Raw genomic sequence first — 19,828 nt, 5'->3', positions numbered from 1 at the left:
GGATGGGGTCGAGTGGGCAGGTTGTCGGGCAGCTGGACATCACTAGTCTCAGGATTTAATCTGGAGAGAGAGGGGGGAAGACGTCAAGGCATAGGGTAGTTATATGTGAGTGGGACCAGTGGACTCAGTAGGGTGAGTGAAAGAGGAGCGGATGTTGTAAACCTTTTTTTCAAAGTGCTTGAAAAAGTAATCCGCAGAGAGGGAGAAGGGAGGGGGAGGAGGTGGAGGATTAAGGAGGGAGGAGAAAGTGGAGAAGAGTTTCCCAGGGTTGGAGGCAGAAGCTTAACATTTAGAGTGATAGAAAGCAGCTTTAGCAGTGGATACAAAGGAAGAGAAGGTAGAAAGGAGGGAGTGGAAGGAAGATTGGTCCTCCGGAAGTTTAGTTTTCCTCCATTTCTGCTCAGCTGCCCGCAGCCCTGTTCTGTTAACACGCATTGAGTCACTCAGCCACAGAGCGGGAGGGGAAGGTTGGGCAGGCAGGGAGGAAAGGGGACAGTGAGAGTCAAAGGATGCAGAAAGGGAGGAGAGTAGGGTCGAAGAGGCAAAGTCAGGAGACAGGAGGGAGAAGGATTTAGCAGAAGTAAGAAAGGATAGGATAGAAGAGGATAGAGTAGCGGGAGAGAGAGAGAGAGAGAGAGAAGATTGTGGCAGCGCATGACCATCTGGGTGTGGGCTGAGTGGGTAGGGTTGGAGTAGAGATTGAGAGAAAAGGAAACAAACATTTACATTTTACATTTATGTCATATAGCAGACGCTCTTATCCAGAGCGACTTACAAATTGGTGCATTCACTTTATAGCCAGTGGGATAACCACTTTACAATATGTATATATATTTTATTACAATATATATATATATATTTTTTTTCCCCTCTTTGGGGTGGGGTAAGGGGGGGGTAGAAGGATTACTTTATCCTATCACAGGTATTCCTTAAAGAGGTGGGGTTTCAAGTGTCTCCGGAAGGTGGTGAGTGACTCCGCTGTCCTGGTGTCGTGAGGGAGCTTGTTCCACCATTGGGGTGCCAGAGCAGCGATCAGTTTTGACTGGGCTGAGCGGGAACTGTGCTTCCGCAGAGGTAGGGGGGCCAGCAGGCCAGAGGTGGATGAACGCAATGCCCTCGTTTGGGTGTACGGACTGATCAGAGCCTGAAGGTACGGAGGTGCCGTTCCCCTCACAGCTCCGTAGGCAAGCACCATGGTCTTGTACCAGATGCGAGCTTCAACTGGAAGCCAGTGGAGTGTGCGGAGGAGCGGGGTGAAGTGAGAGAACTTGGGAAGGTTGAACACCAGACGAGCTGCGGCGTTCTGGATGAGTTATAGGGGTTTAATGGCACAGGCAGGGAGCCCAGCCAACAGCGAGTTGCAGTAATCCAGACGGGAGATGACAAGTGCCTGGATTAGGACCTGTGTAAGGCAGGGTCGTACTCTCCGAATGTTGTAGAGCATGAACCTGCAGGAGCGGGTCACCGCCTTGATGTTGGCGGAGAACGACAGGGTGTTGTCCAGGGTCACGCCTAGGCTCTTCGCACTCTGGGAGGAGGACACAGCGGAGTTGTCAACCGTGATGGCGAGATCATGGAACGGGCAGTCCTTCCCCGGGAGGAAGAGCAGCTCCGTCTTGCCAGGGTTCAGCTTGAGGTGGTTATCCGTCATCCATACTGATATGTCTGCCAGACATGCAGAGATGCGATTCGCCACCTGGTTATCAGAAGGGGGAAAGGAGAAGATTAGTTGTGTATCGTCAGCGTAGCAATGATAGGAAAGGCCATGTGAGGATATGACAGAGCCAAGTGACTTGGTGTATAGGGAGAAAAGGAGAGGGCCTAGAACTGAGCCCTGGGGGACACCAGTGGTGAGAGCACGTGGTGCGGAGACAGCTTCTCGCCACGCCACTTGGTAGGAGCGACCGGTCAGGTAGGACGCAATCCAGGAGTGAGCCGCGCCGGAGATGCCCAGCTCGGAGAGGGTGGAGAGGAGGATCTGATGGTTCACAGTATCTAAAGGCAGCAGACAGGTCTAGAAGGACAAGAGCAGAGGAGAGAGAGTTAGCTTTAGCAGTGCGGAGAGTCTCCGTGACACAGAGAAGAGCAGTCTCAGTTGAATGACCAGTCCTGAAACCTGATTGGTTTGGATCAAGAAGGTCATTCTGAGAGAGATAGCAAGAGAGTTGGCTAAAGACGGCACGCTCAATAGTTTTGGAAAGAAAAGAAAGAAGGGATACTGGTCTGTAGTTGTTGACATCAGTGGGGTCGAGTGTTGGTTTTTGAGAAGGGGAGCAACTCTCGCTCTCTTGAAGACGGAAGGGACATGGCCAGCGGTCAAGGATGAGTTGATCAGCGAGGTGAGGTAGGGGAGAAGGTCACCGGAGATGGTCTGGAGAAGGGAGGAGGGGATGGGGTCAAGCGGGCAGGTTGTTGGGCGGCCTGCAGTCACAAGTCGCAGGATTTTATCTGAGAGAGAGGGGAGAAAGAAGTCAAAGCATAGGGTAGGGCAGTGTGAGCAGGACCAGCAGTGTCATTAGACTTAACAAACGAGGATCGGATGTCGTCAACCTTCTTTTCAAAGTGGTTGACGAAGTCATCCACAGAGAGAGAGGAGGGGGGGAGGATTCAGGAGGGAGGAAAATGTGGCAAAGAGCTTCCTAGGGTTAGAGGCAGATGCTTGGAATTTAGAGTGGTAGAAGGTGGCCTTAGCAGCAGAAACAGATGAAGAAAATGTAGAGAGGAGGGAGTGAAAAGATACCAGGTCGGCAGGGAGTTTAGTTTTCTTCCATTTCCGCTCCGCTGCCCGGAGCTCTGTTCTGTGAGCTCGCAATGAGTCATCAAGCCACGGAGCTGGAGGGGAGGACCGAGCCGGCCGGGAGGATAGGGGACACAGAGAGTCAAAGGATGCAGAAAGGGAGGAGAGGAGGGTTGAGGAGGCAGAATCAGGAGATTGGAGGGAGAAGGATTGAGCAGAGGGAAGAGATGATAGGATGGAAGAGGAGAGAGTAGGGAGAGAGAGAGCGAAGGTTGCGGCGGCGCATTATCATCTGTGTAGGGGCAGAGTGAGTAGTGTGGGAGGAGAGCGAGAGAGAAAAGGAAACAAAGTAGTGGTCGGAGACATGGAGGGGAGTTGCAGTGAGATTAGTAGAGGAGCAGCATCTAGTGAAGATGAGGTCAAGCGTATTGCCTGCCTTGTGAGTAGGCGGGGACGGTGAGAGGGTGAGGTCAAAAGAGGAGAGGAGTGGAAAGAAGGAGGCAGAGAGAAATGAGTCAAATGTGGACATAGGGAGGTTGAAATCCCCCAAAACTGTGAGGGGTGAGCCATCCTCAGGGAAGGAACTTATCAAGGCGTCAAGCTCATTGATGAACTCTCCAAGGGAACCTGGAGGGCGATAGATGACAAGGATATTAAGCTTAAATGGGCTAGGCTACATTACACACTGCAATGGATATTCCAACCCTGAGCCCTATTCTGCTCTGCTATGGCTTAGGGCTGTTACGGTGACCGTATTACTGCCACAGCGGCGATCACGAGTCATGACGGCAGTCAAATTCCACATGACCGTTTAGTCACAGTAATTAGGCTTCTCCAAGCTCTGATGCTGCTGATGGTCATTAGTAGCCTACAGACTTGCTAACTGCCTGGTACTCAGCACTCTATTGCCCCTCTAATCACTCTGACATCAATGCAAATGTATCGAAAATCTAACCAAACACTTAATGAGAGCCCATGAGCTCATGTTGCGTAAAATTTCTATAGGCTATGCAATTGTGTGAGATAACATAGTTTTGATGGCTTCTATTAAAACGAGAAGGATCCCATCAGCTTTCTATAGGCTAGGCCTACTATATTTATTTCTCAACTTTCCTAATATTAAGCACATTGCTTCTCTTTACATCAGGAGTATAGCCTACCTGGCTGGCATGAAAATGAACCACGGGAAAGGTGTCCTCCATTCGCTATTTAAGTGCATAGATGACATGTATTTTTTCCCGCTGCCCCTGTTTCGAAACAGGTGCATGATAATGGTCCATTCTAAATCAAAACACATTTCACACTTATATTATTTAGTATGGAAAGACAAGATTAAATCAAGAATAGTCTGATGGGTGACAATATTAGCCTATCACTTGTGAATTATATATTATCACTTGTGAATGATGTCCAGCTTGTGTGCGGTAAGGCAAGAAACAGCGCATGCTCTTTTTTGCAACTTTTTCAAATCATATTCGCTCACCTCATGTAGCCTAGTCCATAGGCCTATGTGTTTTGATAAGGTTTGTATCACAACTAAGGTGGCCAAAAAAAATCGTACAATTAAGCACATTAATCCGCTTTACAACGGGTGTAGAGCCTAAGTGGCATATATACGCAGCGTGTGCGTTTCAAGTTTGGGAAGATAATTTTCACCATAAAAGTGCACCTTTATAATAAAAGCATTACATGAATAATCGCATTTGCCGTCACTTTTGAAAATGGTGTTTTCCTACTAATTGATTGCATTTTGGACATTCATGCTTATAGCCTACTGCCGTGTACACATTGCTTGCTGCGTTTATAATGTGAAGAAATAGCCTAATAGTTTATCAACATTTTAAGCTAAACATTTTGATCTGTTGCATCAGCCTCATTGCTTTTAAACATTGTTTTGATGCTAGTGATTATATTAATTTGGGATCTATCACATCCCACAACTGTCCCAGACTATGTTTGGAATATTTCTCGCACAGAATAGAATAGGTCAACTTTTGTACTATGGGGGATAGTAGATTTACATAGGCTTGTGCTTTTGCTGTTCGTTAGGCATACATATCTTGTTGTTTGACGAAAAGTAAATGTGGACAGTTCTTTCAATATCTTCAATATGTGCCTCGGAATTCGATAAGGAACCGCGCTATTGTGTCCCCGATGTGTCTTTCTTCACTTGTAGCCTGTGAGAAGGACCCGATCACTAACAAACTGAAATGTTCCACCCACGCAGACAGTGTGGTGAAAACGTGCAACAGAGCCTCTTCAACATCAGGAGGCTGAAGAAATTTGGCTTGGCACCTAAAACCCTCACAAACTTTTACAGATGCACAATTGAGAGCATCCTGTCGGGCTGTATCACCGACTGGTACGGCAACTGCACCGCCCGCAACCGCAGGAATCTCCAGAGGGTAGTGCGGTCTGCCGAACACATTACCGGGGGCAAACTACCCGCCCTCCAAGACACCTACAGCACCCGATGTCACAGGAAGGCCAAAAAGATCATCAAGGACATCAACCACCCGAGCCACTGCCTGTTCACCCCGCTATCATCTAGAAGGCGAGGTCAGTACAGGTGCATCAAAGCTGGGACCGAGAGAATGAAAAACAGCTTCTATCTCAAGGCCATCAGACTGTTAAATAGCCATTAGAGGATGCTGCTGCCTATTGAAATCACTGGCCACTTTAAGAAATGGAACACTAGTCACTTTAATAATGTTTACATATCTTGCACTACTCATCTCATATGTACAGTTGAAGTCGGAAGTTTACATACACTTAGGTTTTTCAACCCCTCCACAAATTTCTTGTTAACAAACTACAGTTTTGGCAAGTCGGTTAGACATCTACTTTGTGCATGACACAAGTCATTTTTCCAACAATTGTTTACAGACAGATTATTTCACTTATAATTCACTGTATCACAATTCCAGTGGGTCAGAAGTTTACATACACAAAGTTGACTGTGCCTTTAAACAGCTTGAAAAATTCCAGAAAATAATGACATGGCTTTAGAAGCTTCGGATAGGCTAATTGACATCATTTGAGTAAATTTGAGGTGTACCTGTGGATGTATTTCAAGGCCTACCTTCAAACTCAGTGCCTCTTTGCTCAACATCATGGGAAAATGAAAATAAATCAGCCAAGACCTCCACAAGTCTGGTTCATTAGTGGGAGCAATTTCCAAACGCCTGAAGGTACCACGTTCATCTGTACAAACAATAGTACTCAAGTATAAACACCATGGGACCATGCAGCCGCCATACCGCTCAGGAAGGAGACGCGTTCTGTCTCCTAGAGATGAACGTACTTCGGTGCGAAATGTGCAAATCAATCCCAGAACAACAGCAAAGGACCTTGTGAAGATGCTGGAGGAAACAGGTATAAAAGCATCTATATCCACAGTAAAACAAGTCGTATATCGACATAACCTGAAAGGCCGCTCAGCGAGGAAGAAGCCACTGCTCCAAAACCGCCATAAAAAAGCCAGACTACGGTTTGCAACTGCACATGGTGTCACGTTCGTTGTGTAAAGGATCGGACCAAGGTGCAGCGTGATATGCGTACATAGTAGTTTATTATATATATACACAGACAAAATAACAAATCCAACAGATTGTGAAGTTCAAAAGGCTAAACATCCACCAAGCCAAACAGAAACAAGATCGTACAACATAGGTAGGCAAAATGGCTACCTAAGTATGATCCCCAATCAGAGACAACGATCGACAGCTGCCTCTGATTGGGAACCACACCCGGCCAACATAGAAATACACATTCTAGAATTTCACATAGATATTCACATTCTACATAATACCCATATATATTCACACCCTGACCAAACCAACTAGAGATCTCTATGTCAGGGCGTGACACATGGGGACAAAGATCGTACTTTTTGGAGAAATGTCCTCTGGTCTGATGAAACAAAAATAGAACTGTTTGGCCATAATGACCATCGTTATGTTTGGAGGAAAAAGGGGGTCCTTGCAAGCCGAAGAACACCATCCCAACCGTGAAGCACGGGGGTGGCAGCATCATGCTGTGGGGGTGCTTTGCTGCAGGAGGGACTGGTGCACTTCACAAAATAGATGGCATCATGAGGAAGGAAAATGATGTGGATATATTGAAGCAACATCTCAAGACATCAGTCAGGAAGTTAAAGCTTGGTTGAAATGGGTCTTCCAAATGGACAATGACCCCAAGCATACTTCCAAAGTTGTGGCAAAATGGCTTAAGGACAACAAAGTCAAGGTATTGGAGTGGCCATCACAAAGCCCTGACCTCAATTCCTATATAATATTTTTGCGCAGAACTGAAAAAGCGTGTGCAAGCAAGGAGGCCTACAAACCTGACTTAGTTACACAAGCTCTGTCAGGAGGAATGGGCCAAGATTCACCCAACTTATTGTGGGAAGGTTGTGGAAGGCTACCCAAAACGTTTGACCCAAGTTAAACAATTTAAAGGCAATGCTACCAAATACTAATTGAGTGTATGTAAACTTCTGACCCACTGGGAATGTGATGAAAGAAATAAAAGCTGAAAGAAATAATTCTCTCTACTATTATTCTGACATTTCACATTCTTAAAATAAAGTGGTGATCCTAACTGACCTAAGACAGGGAATTTTTACTAGGATTAAATGTCAGGAATTGTGAAAAACTGAGTTTAAATGTATTTGCCTAAGGTGTATGTAAACCTCTGACTTCAACTGTATATACTGGATTCTATTCTATATTATTCTACTGTATCTTAGTCCATGCCGCTCTGTCATTGCGTGTCCATATATGTATTTTTAAATTCCATTCCTTACTAGATTTGTGTGTATTGGGTATTTGTTGTGAAATTGATAGATATTACTTGTTAGATATTACTGCACGGTTGGAGCTAGAAGCACAAGCATTTCGCTACACCCGCAATAACATTTGCTAAACACATGTATGTGACAAATCAAATTTGATTTGATTTGATTTGATTTCATGTGAGGGGCATTGGCTAATAAAAATTGAGATGTCTGAGAGAGCCATGTGAGTGAGAGGTTCTCCGGAGCATGCAGCTGGGAGACGGGAACTATAATTATTATATTCAGCCCAAGGGCACAACGGCCACTGGCCGCAAAAGGCATGGATTATTTTAGGGGGCATTATGGCCACACAAAGGGGATGCCGTTGGGAAATTTGAGGCATTATCAAGTGTTCTTTATTTTTCATTTTTTAAAATGTTTTTCTCTTTTTCATTATGTTCTTTTTATTTTTATTTTATTTTATTTTATTTTAAAAACAATTTGTTTTTTTTGGGGGCGGGGTGGATCAGCTTAATATTGCAGATATATTGTATCTTCTATCAATGTAATTGTCTGCATCACTTCCAATCCCCCATGTTTTTTTTTATATATACTCCCCTTTATTACTTTCAACCCCGCCATCCTTTCCCTACTTGGAGTAAATTAGTGAACAACAATGCCCAGGCCTCTACTTCCGATCTATACTTACTATCTACACCTTATGGACAGAGTTAATTTTACAATAATTATATTATATATATATAATTATTTATTTTTTTTGCTCCTGAACTTCTTCTACTCTCAACCTCTCCGATCATTTTCATGATGTCCATCCGGTTTGCTTCTATATGCCATATCTTTCTAACTGTGCTCTTTCCCAAAAGCTCCCAACATACAACCTATATACTTATTATGGACACAGTATGCTTACATTATTAGCTATCTTTGTTATTATTTGTTGTTATTTGTTATTAGTCCCATCCAACTCTATTCAATACCTCCCATCTATATCTTAACACCATCCATATAGGATTTCTATTTGCCATATATATTTCAACCGTACTGTGATGTTTTACAAAAGTTCTGAACCTTTCTATTCTCATTGCTTCTACAGATTGTGAATTAAAAATAAACATTTTTGCTAAAAGTATTATTATATTATTGATCGATTGACTATGACTTTTCAGATCACCCAGTAATGCTATCTGCAAGGTTAGCTCCAGGTAAATATTGCAATCCTTTAGCCATTCCTGGACCTGTGTCCAAAAACAAGCTACAAATGGACAGAACCAAAACAAATGATCTAATGATTCTGTCTCTTCACAGCAAAATCTGCAGAGCTGGGAAGATTGTATCCCCCATATAAATAACATTCTATTGGTAGCAATAATTTTATATAATAATTTAAATAGAAAGATTCTAATTTTTGAATCCGGTGTCGTTTTGCGTGTCAGTTCATAAATACTATGCCATGGGATCGGTACGTCAAAGATCTCTTCCCAACTATTTTGCAATCTATATGGGACGGCTGTCAATCCTTTGGTCTTTAAGTGAAACTGATATAGTTTTTTATTTATCACAGTTTTCCTTAACCAATTATGTTATTTAATGCAAGGCCGACAGACAAGTTCCTTACTTTCTCCCCCTTCCACTTTCCTCTTCCACTTTTGCGGTAAGGCTGCAATTATTTGGTTGTAATTTTGGGTAGAGCAGACATTTCCATATGTTTTTGTTAGCTGCATGTGCGACATAACTCCACCAGTCCTACCGATGATATCATTTACGAAGATTATACCTTTTTTAAACATTCTGTCAAAAAATAAAGGTTTTGATTTGTTCTGTCGTTTCTGGAGGATTAAATTGAAATTGCAACCAACTTTCTATGGCATGTTTTAGAAATAGTAATATTTGGGAGATGATTTCCTTTTCAAATAACTGCAAATGAGTTGTTGTAATCTGAATAAAGGGAAAAAGGCCTTTCTTGAACATTGGGTGAGACAATCTTACTAATTTGCTTGAGAACCAGTTCGGGTTTAAGTATAACTTTTGTATGACTGAAGCTTTTAGTGATAGGTCTAATGCTTTAATATTTAATAATTCCTGTGTTCCGAATTCATATTCATTATATAAATATGCCCTTTTAATTGTGTCTGGCTTGCCGTTCCAAATAAAATTGAATATTTTTTTCACATATAATTTAAAAAACGGTTCGCTAGGCGTAGGCAAGATCATAAGCAAATAGGTATACTGGGATAATACTAAAGAGTTAATCAGGGTGATTTTTCCACAAATTGACAGGTATTTTCCTTTCCATGGTAGTGAGATCTTATCTATTTTTAACTTTCTATTAAAATTTATTAAAGTGAGATCATTTATTTCCTTTGGGATATGTAATCCGAGTATATCCACATCACCATCAGACCATTTTATTGGTAAACTACATGGTAATGTAAAAATTGTATTTTTTAGTGATCCAATACGTAATATAGTACATTTGTCATAATTTGGTTGTAATCCAGAGAGGTTAGAAAATGTATCTAGATCCTCTATGAGGCTGTGGAGGGATTCTAGTTGTGGATTTAAAAGAAAACATAAATCATCAGCGTACAATGACACCTTTGTTTTTAAGCCCTGTATTTCTAATCCTCTGATATTATTATTGGATCTGATTTTAATAGCTAACATCTCGATGGCCACAATAAAAAGATATGCCGATAGTGGGCAACCTTGTTTCACTCCTCTTGACAGTTTAAAACTTTCTGAGAAATAGCCATTATTTACTATTTTACACCTAGGGTTACTATACATGATTTTGACCCATTTTATAAGAGATTCTCCAAAATTGAAATGCTCCAGGCATTTATATATAAACCCCAGTCGAATTTTATCAAATGCCTTTTCGAAGTCTGCTATGAATAGCAGGCCTGGTTTCCCATATTTTCCATAGTGTTCTATTGTTTCCAATACTTGCCTTATATTATCTCCAATGTATCTTCCATGTAAAAAACCTGTCTGATTAGAATGAATAATTTCCGACAATACCTTTTTAATTATATGCGCTATACATAAGCAAATCTAAATGAACTAGTGTAGCCCACAGCCATATGGCATAGCCAGATCAGGGCCTAACATATGGACAACTCAGAGTATGCTGTTCTGTTCTTCTGAAATTGGGGCGGCAGGTAGCTTAGTGGTTAAGAGCGTTGTGCCAGTAACCGAAAGGTCGCTGGTTCTAATCCCTGAGCCGACTAGGTGAAAAACCTGTCGATGTGCCCTTGAGCAAGGCACTTAACCCTAATTGCTCCTGTAAGTCGCTCTGGATAAGAGCGTCTGCTAAATGACCAATTTATTTTATTTATTTTTTATTTTGAAATAGACTACATTTTCTTCATATCATGTTTCTTTAGACCTGTCTAAAATAAATAATAGATTTATTGTGATGGTGTAGGCTATATTAGATTGATTTATTAGACCTGCATCAGTGACTTGTAGGCTATGTGTGGAAGCCAGGAGATGCTAAATGTGTTATCTTAATTAATGATAAATTACCATGAGACCGGCATTTATTTGCTTGACAATCACTGGCTGACAAAATTTCATGACCGCAACAGCCCTACTCTTGCTGATCAAAAACATTTTTGTGTACTTCCTAAACTATGGCTGTGCTGTGTAAGCCTACGCTGGCAGTTCAGGAGGAGAGTCAAAGGCTTCTTCACATGATTCTTTTTTATTAGGACTAGTCCAAAAAATTAACTATCTTGCGCGCAGACTAGCCTATAGTCTATGTTCTGTTCAGTTTGAGAAGGAGAGCACGAAGATGAGAAGGAGGACCGGAGGTCAACTTTGATAGCTTGCTACTACTATAATTGATTTTATTAGAAACAATATGATTCTTGCCCATGATGTAGTTATCAGAGTTATTGACCTCACAATAAGCCAGATTCGAGAAGCTTACATTGTGGTGCTGAAACTTGAAGCAGTAGCCGTGTTACAATCAACCGGAAATGGACAAGTCATGGTGCTGATAGTAGGCAAATTCAAGTAGGCATACTTCATTTCAACCATCTTCATTTTAACAACAAGAGGGCTTTGTGTTGGAGCCTATTTCGTCCTATTTAAGAAATGAGAAGTAGGCCTACCTGTTTGACAGAAGAAATTAGGCTATAGGCTGCTCCACCTACCATTCACTCTTTAAATAGCCTACCTCAGTGTCAGTGAAGTGCTGTTAAGTTAAAACCAAGACTCGAATTGTGGAGGTAGGCTATGGCTGGTTATGAAACCTACATAAGAGTGTCAAAACCCACATTTATTCAAATAATTTTTTTCCCTGACAAGAAGTTTCCTTTCGTTTGAAAGTTTGTTTCTTAAATCCTTTGTTGTTGTTGTAATGTATTCTTTACAGGCATGTTTTTTTTCATTATATTTTAAATAACTTGAAGAAAATACACTTTATGACACTGTCATGAAGCATTATGACCATCCTGTGTCACTTTACTTGGACTAAGAAAATACACTTTATGACATTGTCAAGAAGCATAATCATATAAGCCAGATAGGCCTATCACATACATTATGTTATGTCAGTCATCAGTCAAAAAGAGGGTGTCTTGTCCTGCTGCTGCATTCATCAGCAACAGAGCATTGGGGTAGGTGCATGTCTGACATCAATGTGTGCACAATTATAATGATAATATAATATGGTCAATTTACAAAATATGTAGATAACATAAACACACTGTTGACACGTAGGCTATTGTGTAATGGAATGGTTTGCCTTGTGTGGTAGGTTCTGTGGGTTTTGACACTCTTATGTAGGTGTCATAAACAGCCAAAAATAATGCAATATACAGTACCAGTCAAAGGTTTGGACACACCTACTCATTCAAAGGTTTTTCTTTATTCTTACTATTTTCTACATTGTAGAATAATAGTGAAGACATCAAAACTATGAAATAACACATATGGAATCATGTAGTAGTCCAAAAAGTGTTAAACAAATCAAAATATATTTTATATTTGAGATTCTTCAAAGTAGCCACCCTTTGCCTTGATTACAGCTTTGCACACTCTTGGCATTCTCTCAACCAGCTTCAAGAGGAATGCTTCTCCAACCGTCTTGAAGGAGTTTCCACATATGCTGAGCACTTGTTGGCTGCTTTTCCTTCACTCTGCGGTCCAACTCATCCCAAACCATCTCAATTAGTGATTGTGGAGGCCAGGTCATCTGATGCAGCACTCCAGCACTCTCCTTCTTGGTCAAATAACCCTTACACAGCCTGGAGGTGTGTTTTGGGTCATTGTCCTGTTGAAAAACAAATGATAGTCCCACTAAGCCCAAACCAGATGGGATGGCGTATCGCTGCAGAATGCTGTGTGCCTTGAATTCTAAATAAATCACAGACAGTGTCACCAGCAAAGCACCCCCACACCATCACACCTCCTCCTCAATGCTTCACGGTGGGAACCACACATGCAGAGATCATCCGTTCACCTACTCTGCGTCTCACAAAGACACGGCGGTTGGAACCAAAAATCTCAAATTTTGACTCATCAGACCAAAGCACAGATTGCCACCGGTCTAATGTCCATTGCTTTTGTATCTTGGCCTAAGCAAGTCTCTTCTTCTTATTGGTGTCCTTTAGTAGTGGTTTCTATGCAGCAATTCGACCATGAAGGCCTGATTCACACAGTCTCCTCTGAAGAGTTGATGTTGAAATGTGTCTGTTAGTTGAACTCTGTGAGGTGCGATCTGAGGTGCAGTTAATTGCCGATTTCTGAGGCTGGTAACTCTAATGAACTTATCCTCTGTAGCAGAGGTAACTCTGGGTCTTCCTTTCCTGTGGTGGTCGTCATGAGAGCCAGTTTCATCATAGCGCTGATGGTTTTTGCGACTGCACTTGAAGAAACTTTCAAAGTTCTTGAAATGTTCCTTATTGACTGACCTTCATGTCTTAAAGTAATGATGGACTGTCATTTCCCTTTGCTTATTTGAGCTGTTCTTGCCATGATATGGACTTGGTCTTTTACCAAATAGGGCTATCTTCTTTATACTACCCCTATCTTGTCACAACACAACTGATTGGCTCAAACACATTAAGAAGGAATGAAATTCCACAAATTAACTTTTAACAAGGCACACCTGAAATGCATTCCAGGTGACTACCTCATGAAGCTGGTTGAGAGAATGCCAAGAGTGTGCAAAGCTATCATCAAGGTAAAGGGTGGCTACTTTGAAGAATCTCAAATATAAAACATATTTTCATTTGTTTAACACTTTTCTAGTAACTACATGATTCCATATCAAATCAAATCAAATCAAATGTGCAAATAGTCCGGGTAGCCATGATTAGCTGTTCAGGAATCTTATGGCTTGGGGGTAGAAGCTGTTGAGAAGTCTTTTGGACCTAGACTTGGCACTCCGGTACCGCTTGCCGTGCGGAAGCAAAGAGAACAGTCTATGACTAGGGTGGCTGGAGTCTTTGACAATTTTGAGGGCCTTCCTCTGACACCGCCTGGTATAGAGGTCCTGGATGGCAGGAAGTTTGGCCCCAGTGATGTACTGGGCCGTACGCACTACCCTCTGTAGTGCCTTGCGGTCGGAGGCCGAACAGTTGCCATACCAGGCGGTGATGCAACCAGTCAGGATGCTCTCGATGGTGCAGCTGTATAATTTTTTTGAGGATCTGAGGACCCATGCCAAATCTTTTCAGTCTCCTGAGGGGGAACAACCTATGTGTTATTTCATTGTTTTGATGTCTTCACTATTATTCTACAATGTAGAAAATAGCAAAAATAAAGAATGACCCTTGAATAAGTAGGTGTGTTCAAACATTTGACTGGTACTGCATGTCACAACAGGTCTAAATATATGTGTCATGACAGTATTATGACCATATTATAACAGGTTATGACAAGTTATGTCAGCTGTTATGACATATTATGACATATTATGATCATGCCACAACGTGTTATGACGCTGGGTGTCAAGTAAAGTGTTACCGAAACTACTGACTCCGATGCATATGGGAATATCATTGTTCCGTTTCTTTGACGTTCAGAGGCTGAGCTACAATCTTCTGACTTTGCTTGGGAAGTAATCTAATTCTGTCACTATCAATTAATTAAGCTATTCACTTGATGTACAATAGTAGATGTTTAAACACAGAGAGCTTTTAGGGAAATACTTGTGACCTTCTCTCATTGTTTTAAGCCACAGAAAAAGAGTAGCCAGCAGTTAAAGCTTAAATTGTTCTGCGTCGGTAGGCCTACTCTGTCTGGGGTGGAAAGGTAGGCCTATCTTTTGAAAGTGCCATGCTCAGATTCCTAATGACGTCTCAGATTTAATTATTTGCAAACAGGGAAAGTTTAGTTGCAAACAAGACACACTGACTTGGCATTGGAGAAATATGATAAGATGAACACATACGCCTATCTCTCTGTCCATTCTTAGCCTGTAATTTCGGTAAATGGTGTGGTATTTGATTTGATTTATAAAAAAAGATTCTGCAAATATGTAAAATGATGTAGAATTACATGAAATGTTTATAAAAGGCCATTTTTTCTCTGACATGCAAATACGATGATAGATTCATGCAATACTTTTACTATAAAGGAGATCTTTCCACTCTTGTCCATGGTGGTCTGCGAACCCACAACCTTCCGGCCCGCAGCCCTGTGCACTATCAAATTTCCTTCATTGCCATCTAATGCTTACAGCACGAAGAACAGTTTCTAAAGCTGCATATCTAAGGCAAGGCTCTGGTCTGTTCAAGAAGTGTGGGTAAACAGTAGACATGTTCTCTGCTATCCACTTTCTTTTATTTATTATTTTGGGTATAGGGGAGGGTCACTTTTTTTCAAGCGCTCAGGGAGGATTTAGGGCAAATATATTTTGCTGAAGGGAGGGCCATCGATTTTCATTTCCGAGAGGTCCGATTTTCTCCATGTAACCCTCATTATAAATAACGTTCACACCCTTAGGATAAATAATTAGCCCTGTGCCACCAGATGCTCTCACATTATGAGAGAACACATTGTCAGATGACGAGAGAGCAGCTGGAGTAGTGTTCTCTGGGGAAATACATGTCTCCGTCAGGGCCAAAAAAGGCAATATAGGCTGAGATGAACTCAGCCGTATTGACCGCAGATCGGCAGTTCCAAACGCTGCTGGAGAATAGGAATTCCACATGGGTTGTGCACACAGGGTACACTCAATTAGAAGGGTTGCAGCTACGGGGTGGGGAGCGTCACATACTTGCCAAAGCTACAAAACAGCAAAATGAGATTATCAGAAGATAACTAGGTAAGATAATCAAGTGAGAGTGGTTTAAAGCCTTCCTCTCTTTCCTTCCTCGAATAACTCCATAGAACAACTCTGCAGATCAACTGTAACATAATCCTTTGAGCCTTACATTTATAAAACATATGGGAAAACCAGCCGCATGCCACACTACATGGATGGGAAGTCCTAAAGCAGAGTGCATTGTAATGTTGACAGCAGAACATAATGAGCTGTGTGTGTGTTTGTGAGAGACCGAGAAAACATATAGGCATGCATGCTTTGGCGTGTGGCCCACCTCCACTAGGCTTTCTCTCTGCCCACCTGTGAGTTAACATTTGCATTGATATGTCTAGCTTTTTCATCCCAGTGTAAAGAGCCAATTTATTTACTGTATACGGTTGTCCTCCCAAGCGGCCAGCTTTGTTCGAGTAGGAAAATGTTATCTAATTTTATACCTTTGCTAGGTGTTGTCATTCTTAAACTGTGTTGACAATGGCCTGTGCTGTAACTATGCAACAGTGTTATGAGAAAGGGATGTGGTCAGCTGTACAGTGATGAGTGTAGAGGTCAGAGGTCAATAAGAGTGTCAGAGTCGGTGACTAACCAGTGCCCTGCAGAGCTTGTGTGTCAGACAACTATAAACATGCCTTTCAATCAGAAAAGCCACCTTGTATCAAATCAATTCTCTTCATCATGTGGACCTGAGTCAGATATGTTTCCCTACAAGCTAAACAGCCAAGATTGTAATGCAGCACACTATACAGGAGCTAATTAGACCAATTAATCAGCTGTTTAACCTCGCAGTGTTGTCGAACCACATTATTGCAGCAGCCAATGTCAAGAGGCTTGTTTGTTCATTACTTTTCATTACTTTTCTAAACAGTATAAGAAGCAATGAGGTAGTAGAGGAATGAATGCAGTATTAGCTCAGCTGGCAATTAAGTACTGGATTGTAAGTACATGCTGTAGTATTATAAGGGTGTTTGAAATTGACAGAATACATCATTCCATTTTGTATCTGTTCAGCTTTGGGAATTGTATAGCCAAGCCACCTGAAAATCTCTCTCACACAGCACAGAGCTGAAAGCCTTCCATATGCAGAGGTAGAATCAGTGGAACTACTACAGCGTGTAATCTAGCCAGCTCTCTCAGCTCACATAATGTTATCCCATCAGCACAGCACAGTGCATGTCAACGGCACTTGAAATATTTACTCAATGTTAACAAATTGGTTTTTCTGAGGCTATGATCTACAGCTCATGTCACCTTGGGACTCAGAATTAAGACTAATGGCATTAAGATGGAAAAATACCCAATGTTTGTTCTTTCCTCAGAATGGGATGAGTGAAAACTAACCTTGAAATCCACAATGTGTTGTCTTTGTTGTCATTGTAAACAATATGTCAAAGTGACTTGGACACTGGCAAGCATGACAGACCAATTTATTATGCTTACATCTTGAGATGAGTTCAGTGAAGGTGCTCCTTGTCTCCGGCTGTCCCAGACAATGCTGTAAATAAAAAACAGAGGTTATACCAAGTGCTTTGTCTGGTTAATTGACTTCTATTTACTCCCAAGGATCATAATTCATAGAATTTGAAATCAATACAGACTTTCAATTTAATAAAGAAGATGTAATAAAATGTGTCTTGGAATAACAAAAACTCTTTGTAAGTTATTATTGCATCTAGAGGTCAAAATCTCGATAGTTATGAGAATTGCTGTTATTTGTGAAGGTTAATATAGATTTTTCTGATAGAGGGGACAGTTTGTTTTACATTATGATAATGTGATAATGGGAGCTCTATGTCTGGGGTTTCTCTGTGGTCCTAATCCCATTCCTCTTCTTTGTCCCCTTGTAGGAGTGAAGGGCATGGAGTGTTCACTACCCATGGACGGCAGACGGGTGTCCCTGAGCCAGCTATCACAGGACAGCTTCCGGGAGTGTCAGATCACACTTACCTTAACAGACTTACTCATCATCATCTTCTCTGGCATCTCTGTGTCCGTAGTGGCCATCATGACCAGCTTCTTCCTGGCCTCCATTGTCCACTGTTTCCAGCGCACGAGCAAAACCACTAAGGGAGATGAGGAGGAGAGTGAGGAGTGAGACTGACTGTGTCCCAGAGCACGCCTAAACTGACACTTCATCTGGCCCAACTGTGAGACCAGGCTGCTGCCCAACATGCTGCCCAACCTGCCACCTCACACTGGTGGAGAACTGGGAGAGGAATAGACTGTTTTAGTGGCACATTTTGCATTGGATTGTGGGTTTTTCTAAGAGCCCTGATACTGCAGGATATGCTGTTCTCTCTGCAGGTGTGGAAAATATAGAAACATGTCCCAATGAGTTATGGTCACAGACAGAAAAGATAATTCTCTATGTCTATGGTGTTGACAGTGTACTGTGGTTGCTCATTGAAAGCATACTGTATAGATCTTTTATACACACAAATTCACTGGTGGTTGATGATTCCATAGGAACATCAAGATGTAGAAAAAATATCAAACACGTTTAGAAAGAGTTACATACTTTGCAGTTAGCTTTTCGGTGCCCAGCCTAGATCCAAACAAAGACATACATTATTAGAAAAACTATTTACATTTGGTTTGACATTTTTACATCTTAAAGATGTTTATTCAGAGTCATTAAACTGTGATTTATTATGAAAATAAGTAGCTATAAGTAGCCGCAGGCTCTTAGAGCCCAAAATGAATGCACCGAGCATTGGCTAAGTGAAAATGTTTGAGGGAGGATACTGTATGTCTCATATTGAACCAGGGCCTTAGCACTTAGACTGCCATTGTAATCCTTGGGCGGGCCGCCTAAGCGTTTTTTTGGGCCACCTAAGTACAAACAGTGTAAGAAGTGTAATTTTCGTGATTGAAAAAATGCTTTCAGTGTAAACTTAAATGACTAAAACCAGATATAAAGTAAAGTTGAAGTCGGAAGTTTACATACACCTTAGCCAACTACATTTAAACTCAGTTTTTCACAATTCCTGACATTTAATCCTAGTAAAAAATTCCCTGTTTTAGGTCAGTTAGGATCACCACTTTATTTTAAGAATGTGAAATGTCAGAATAATAGTAGCGATAATTATTTATTTCAGCTTTCATTTCTTTCATCACATTCCCAGTGGGTCAGAAGTTTACATACACTCAATTAGTATTTGGTAGCATTGCCTTTAAATTGTTTAACTTGGGTCAAAAATACGTTAATCTCTAGGAGACAGAACGCATCTCCTTCCTGAGCGGTATGACGGCTGCGTGGTCCCATGGTGTTTATACTTGTGTACTATTGTTTGTACAGATGAACATGGTACCTTCAGGCGTTTGAAAATTGCTCCCAAGGATGAACCTCCTTGTGGAGGTCTATCATTTATTTTTCAGAGGTCTTGGCTGATTTCTTTTGATTTTCCCATGATGTCGAGCAAAGAGGCACTACATTTGAAGGAAGGCCTTGAAATACATCCACAGGTACACCTCCAATTGACTCAAATGATGTCAATTAGCCTATCAGAAGTTTCTAAAGCTATGACAAATCATTTTCTGGAATTTTCCAAGCTGTTTAAAGGCACAGTCAACTTAGTGTATGTAAACGTCTGACCCACTGGAATTGTGATACAGTGAATTATAAGTGAAATAATCTGTCTTTAAACAATTGTTGGAAAAATGACTTGTGTCACGCACAAAGTAGATGTCCTAACCGACTTACTAAAACTATAGTTTGTTAACAAGAAATTTGTGGAGTGGTTGAAAAACAAGTTTTAATGACTCCAACCGAAGTGAATGTAAACTTCCGACTTCAACTGCATGTAGAAAAGATGATAAACCTATATATTCTTTGAATATAAACTTTGAGAACTAACAATCACCAAAATTAAAGCTAGACAGTTAGGGAGAATTGAACATTTAAAAAACAATGAATTTAGTAGTATTGATTTTGTTATTATGTTTCGCGCATAAGAACACAGCATTAGCCATGGTGAAATTGCATAGAATTGCAGGAAATTTGCTTTAAAACTACTAC

At 41.4% G+C, this 19,828-nt stretch overlaps 1 protein-coding gene across 1 annotated transcript in view; it reads left to right on the top strand.

Annotated features, from left to right (window-relative positions):
- Window positions 1–18,744, top strand: part of LOC121575370 (leucine-rich repeat-containing protein 38-like) — a 39,543-nt gene extending 20,799 nt beyond the window's left edge. The window contains exon 2 of the mRNA XM_041888428.2: window positions 17,658–18,744. Within this exon, the coding sequence (XP_041744362.1) occupies window positions 17,658–17,905 (248 nt within the window). The 3' untranslated portion in view covers window positions 17,906–18,744. The remainder of the gene's footprint in view (window positions 1–17,657) is intronic.
- The last annotated feature ends 1,084 nt before the right edge of the window (window positions 18,745–19,828 follow it).

Source organism: Coregonus clupeaformis, chromosome 10 (assembly GCF_020615455.1).
Source record: "Coregonus clupeaformis isolate EN_2021a chromosome 10, ASM2061545v1, whole genome shotgun sequence".
Classification (NCBI taxonomy): domain Eukaryota; kingdom Metazoa; phylum Chordata; class Actinopteri; order Salmoniformes; family Salmonidae; genus Coregonus; species Coregonus clupeaformis.
The sequence above is the reverse complement of the archived record's forward strand: the minus strand, read 5'-3'. Positions and strand labels throughout refer to the sequence as shown.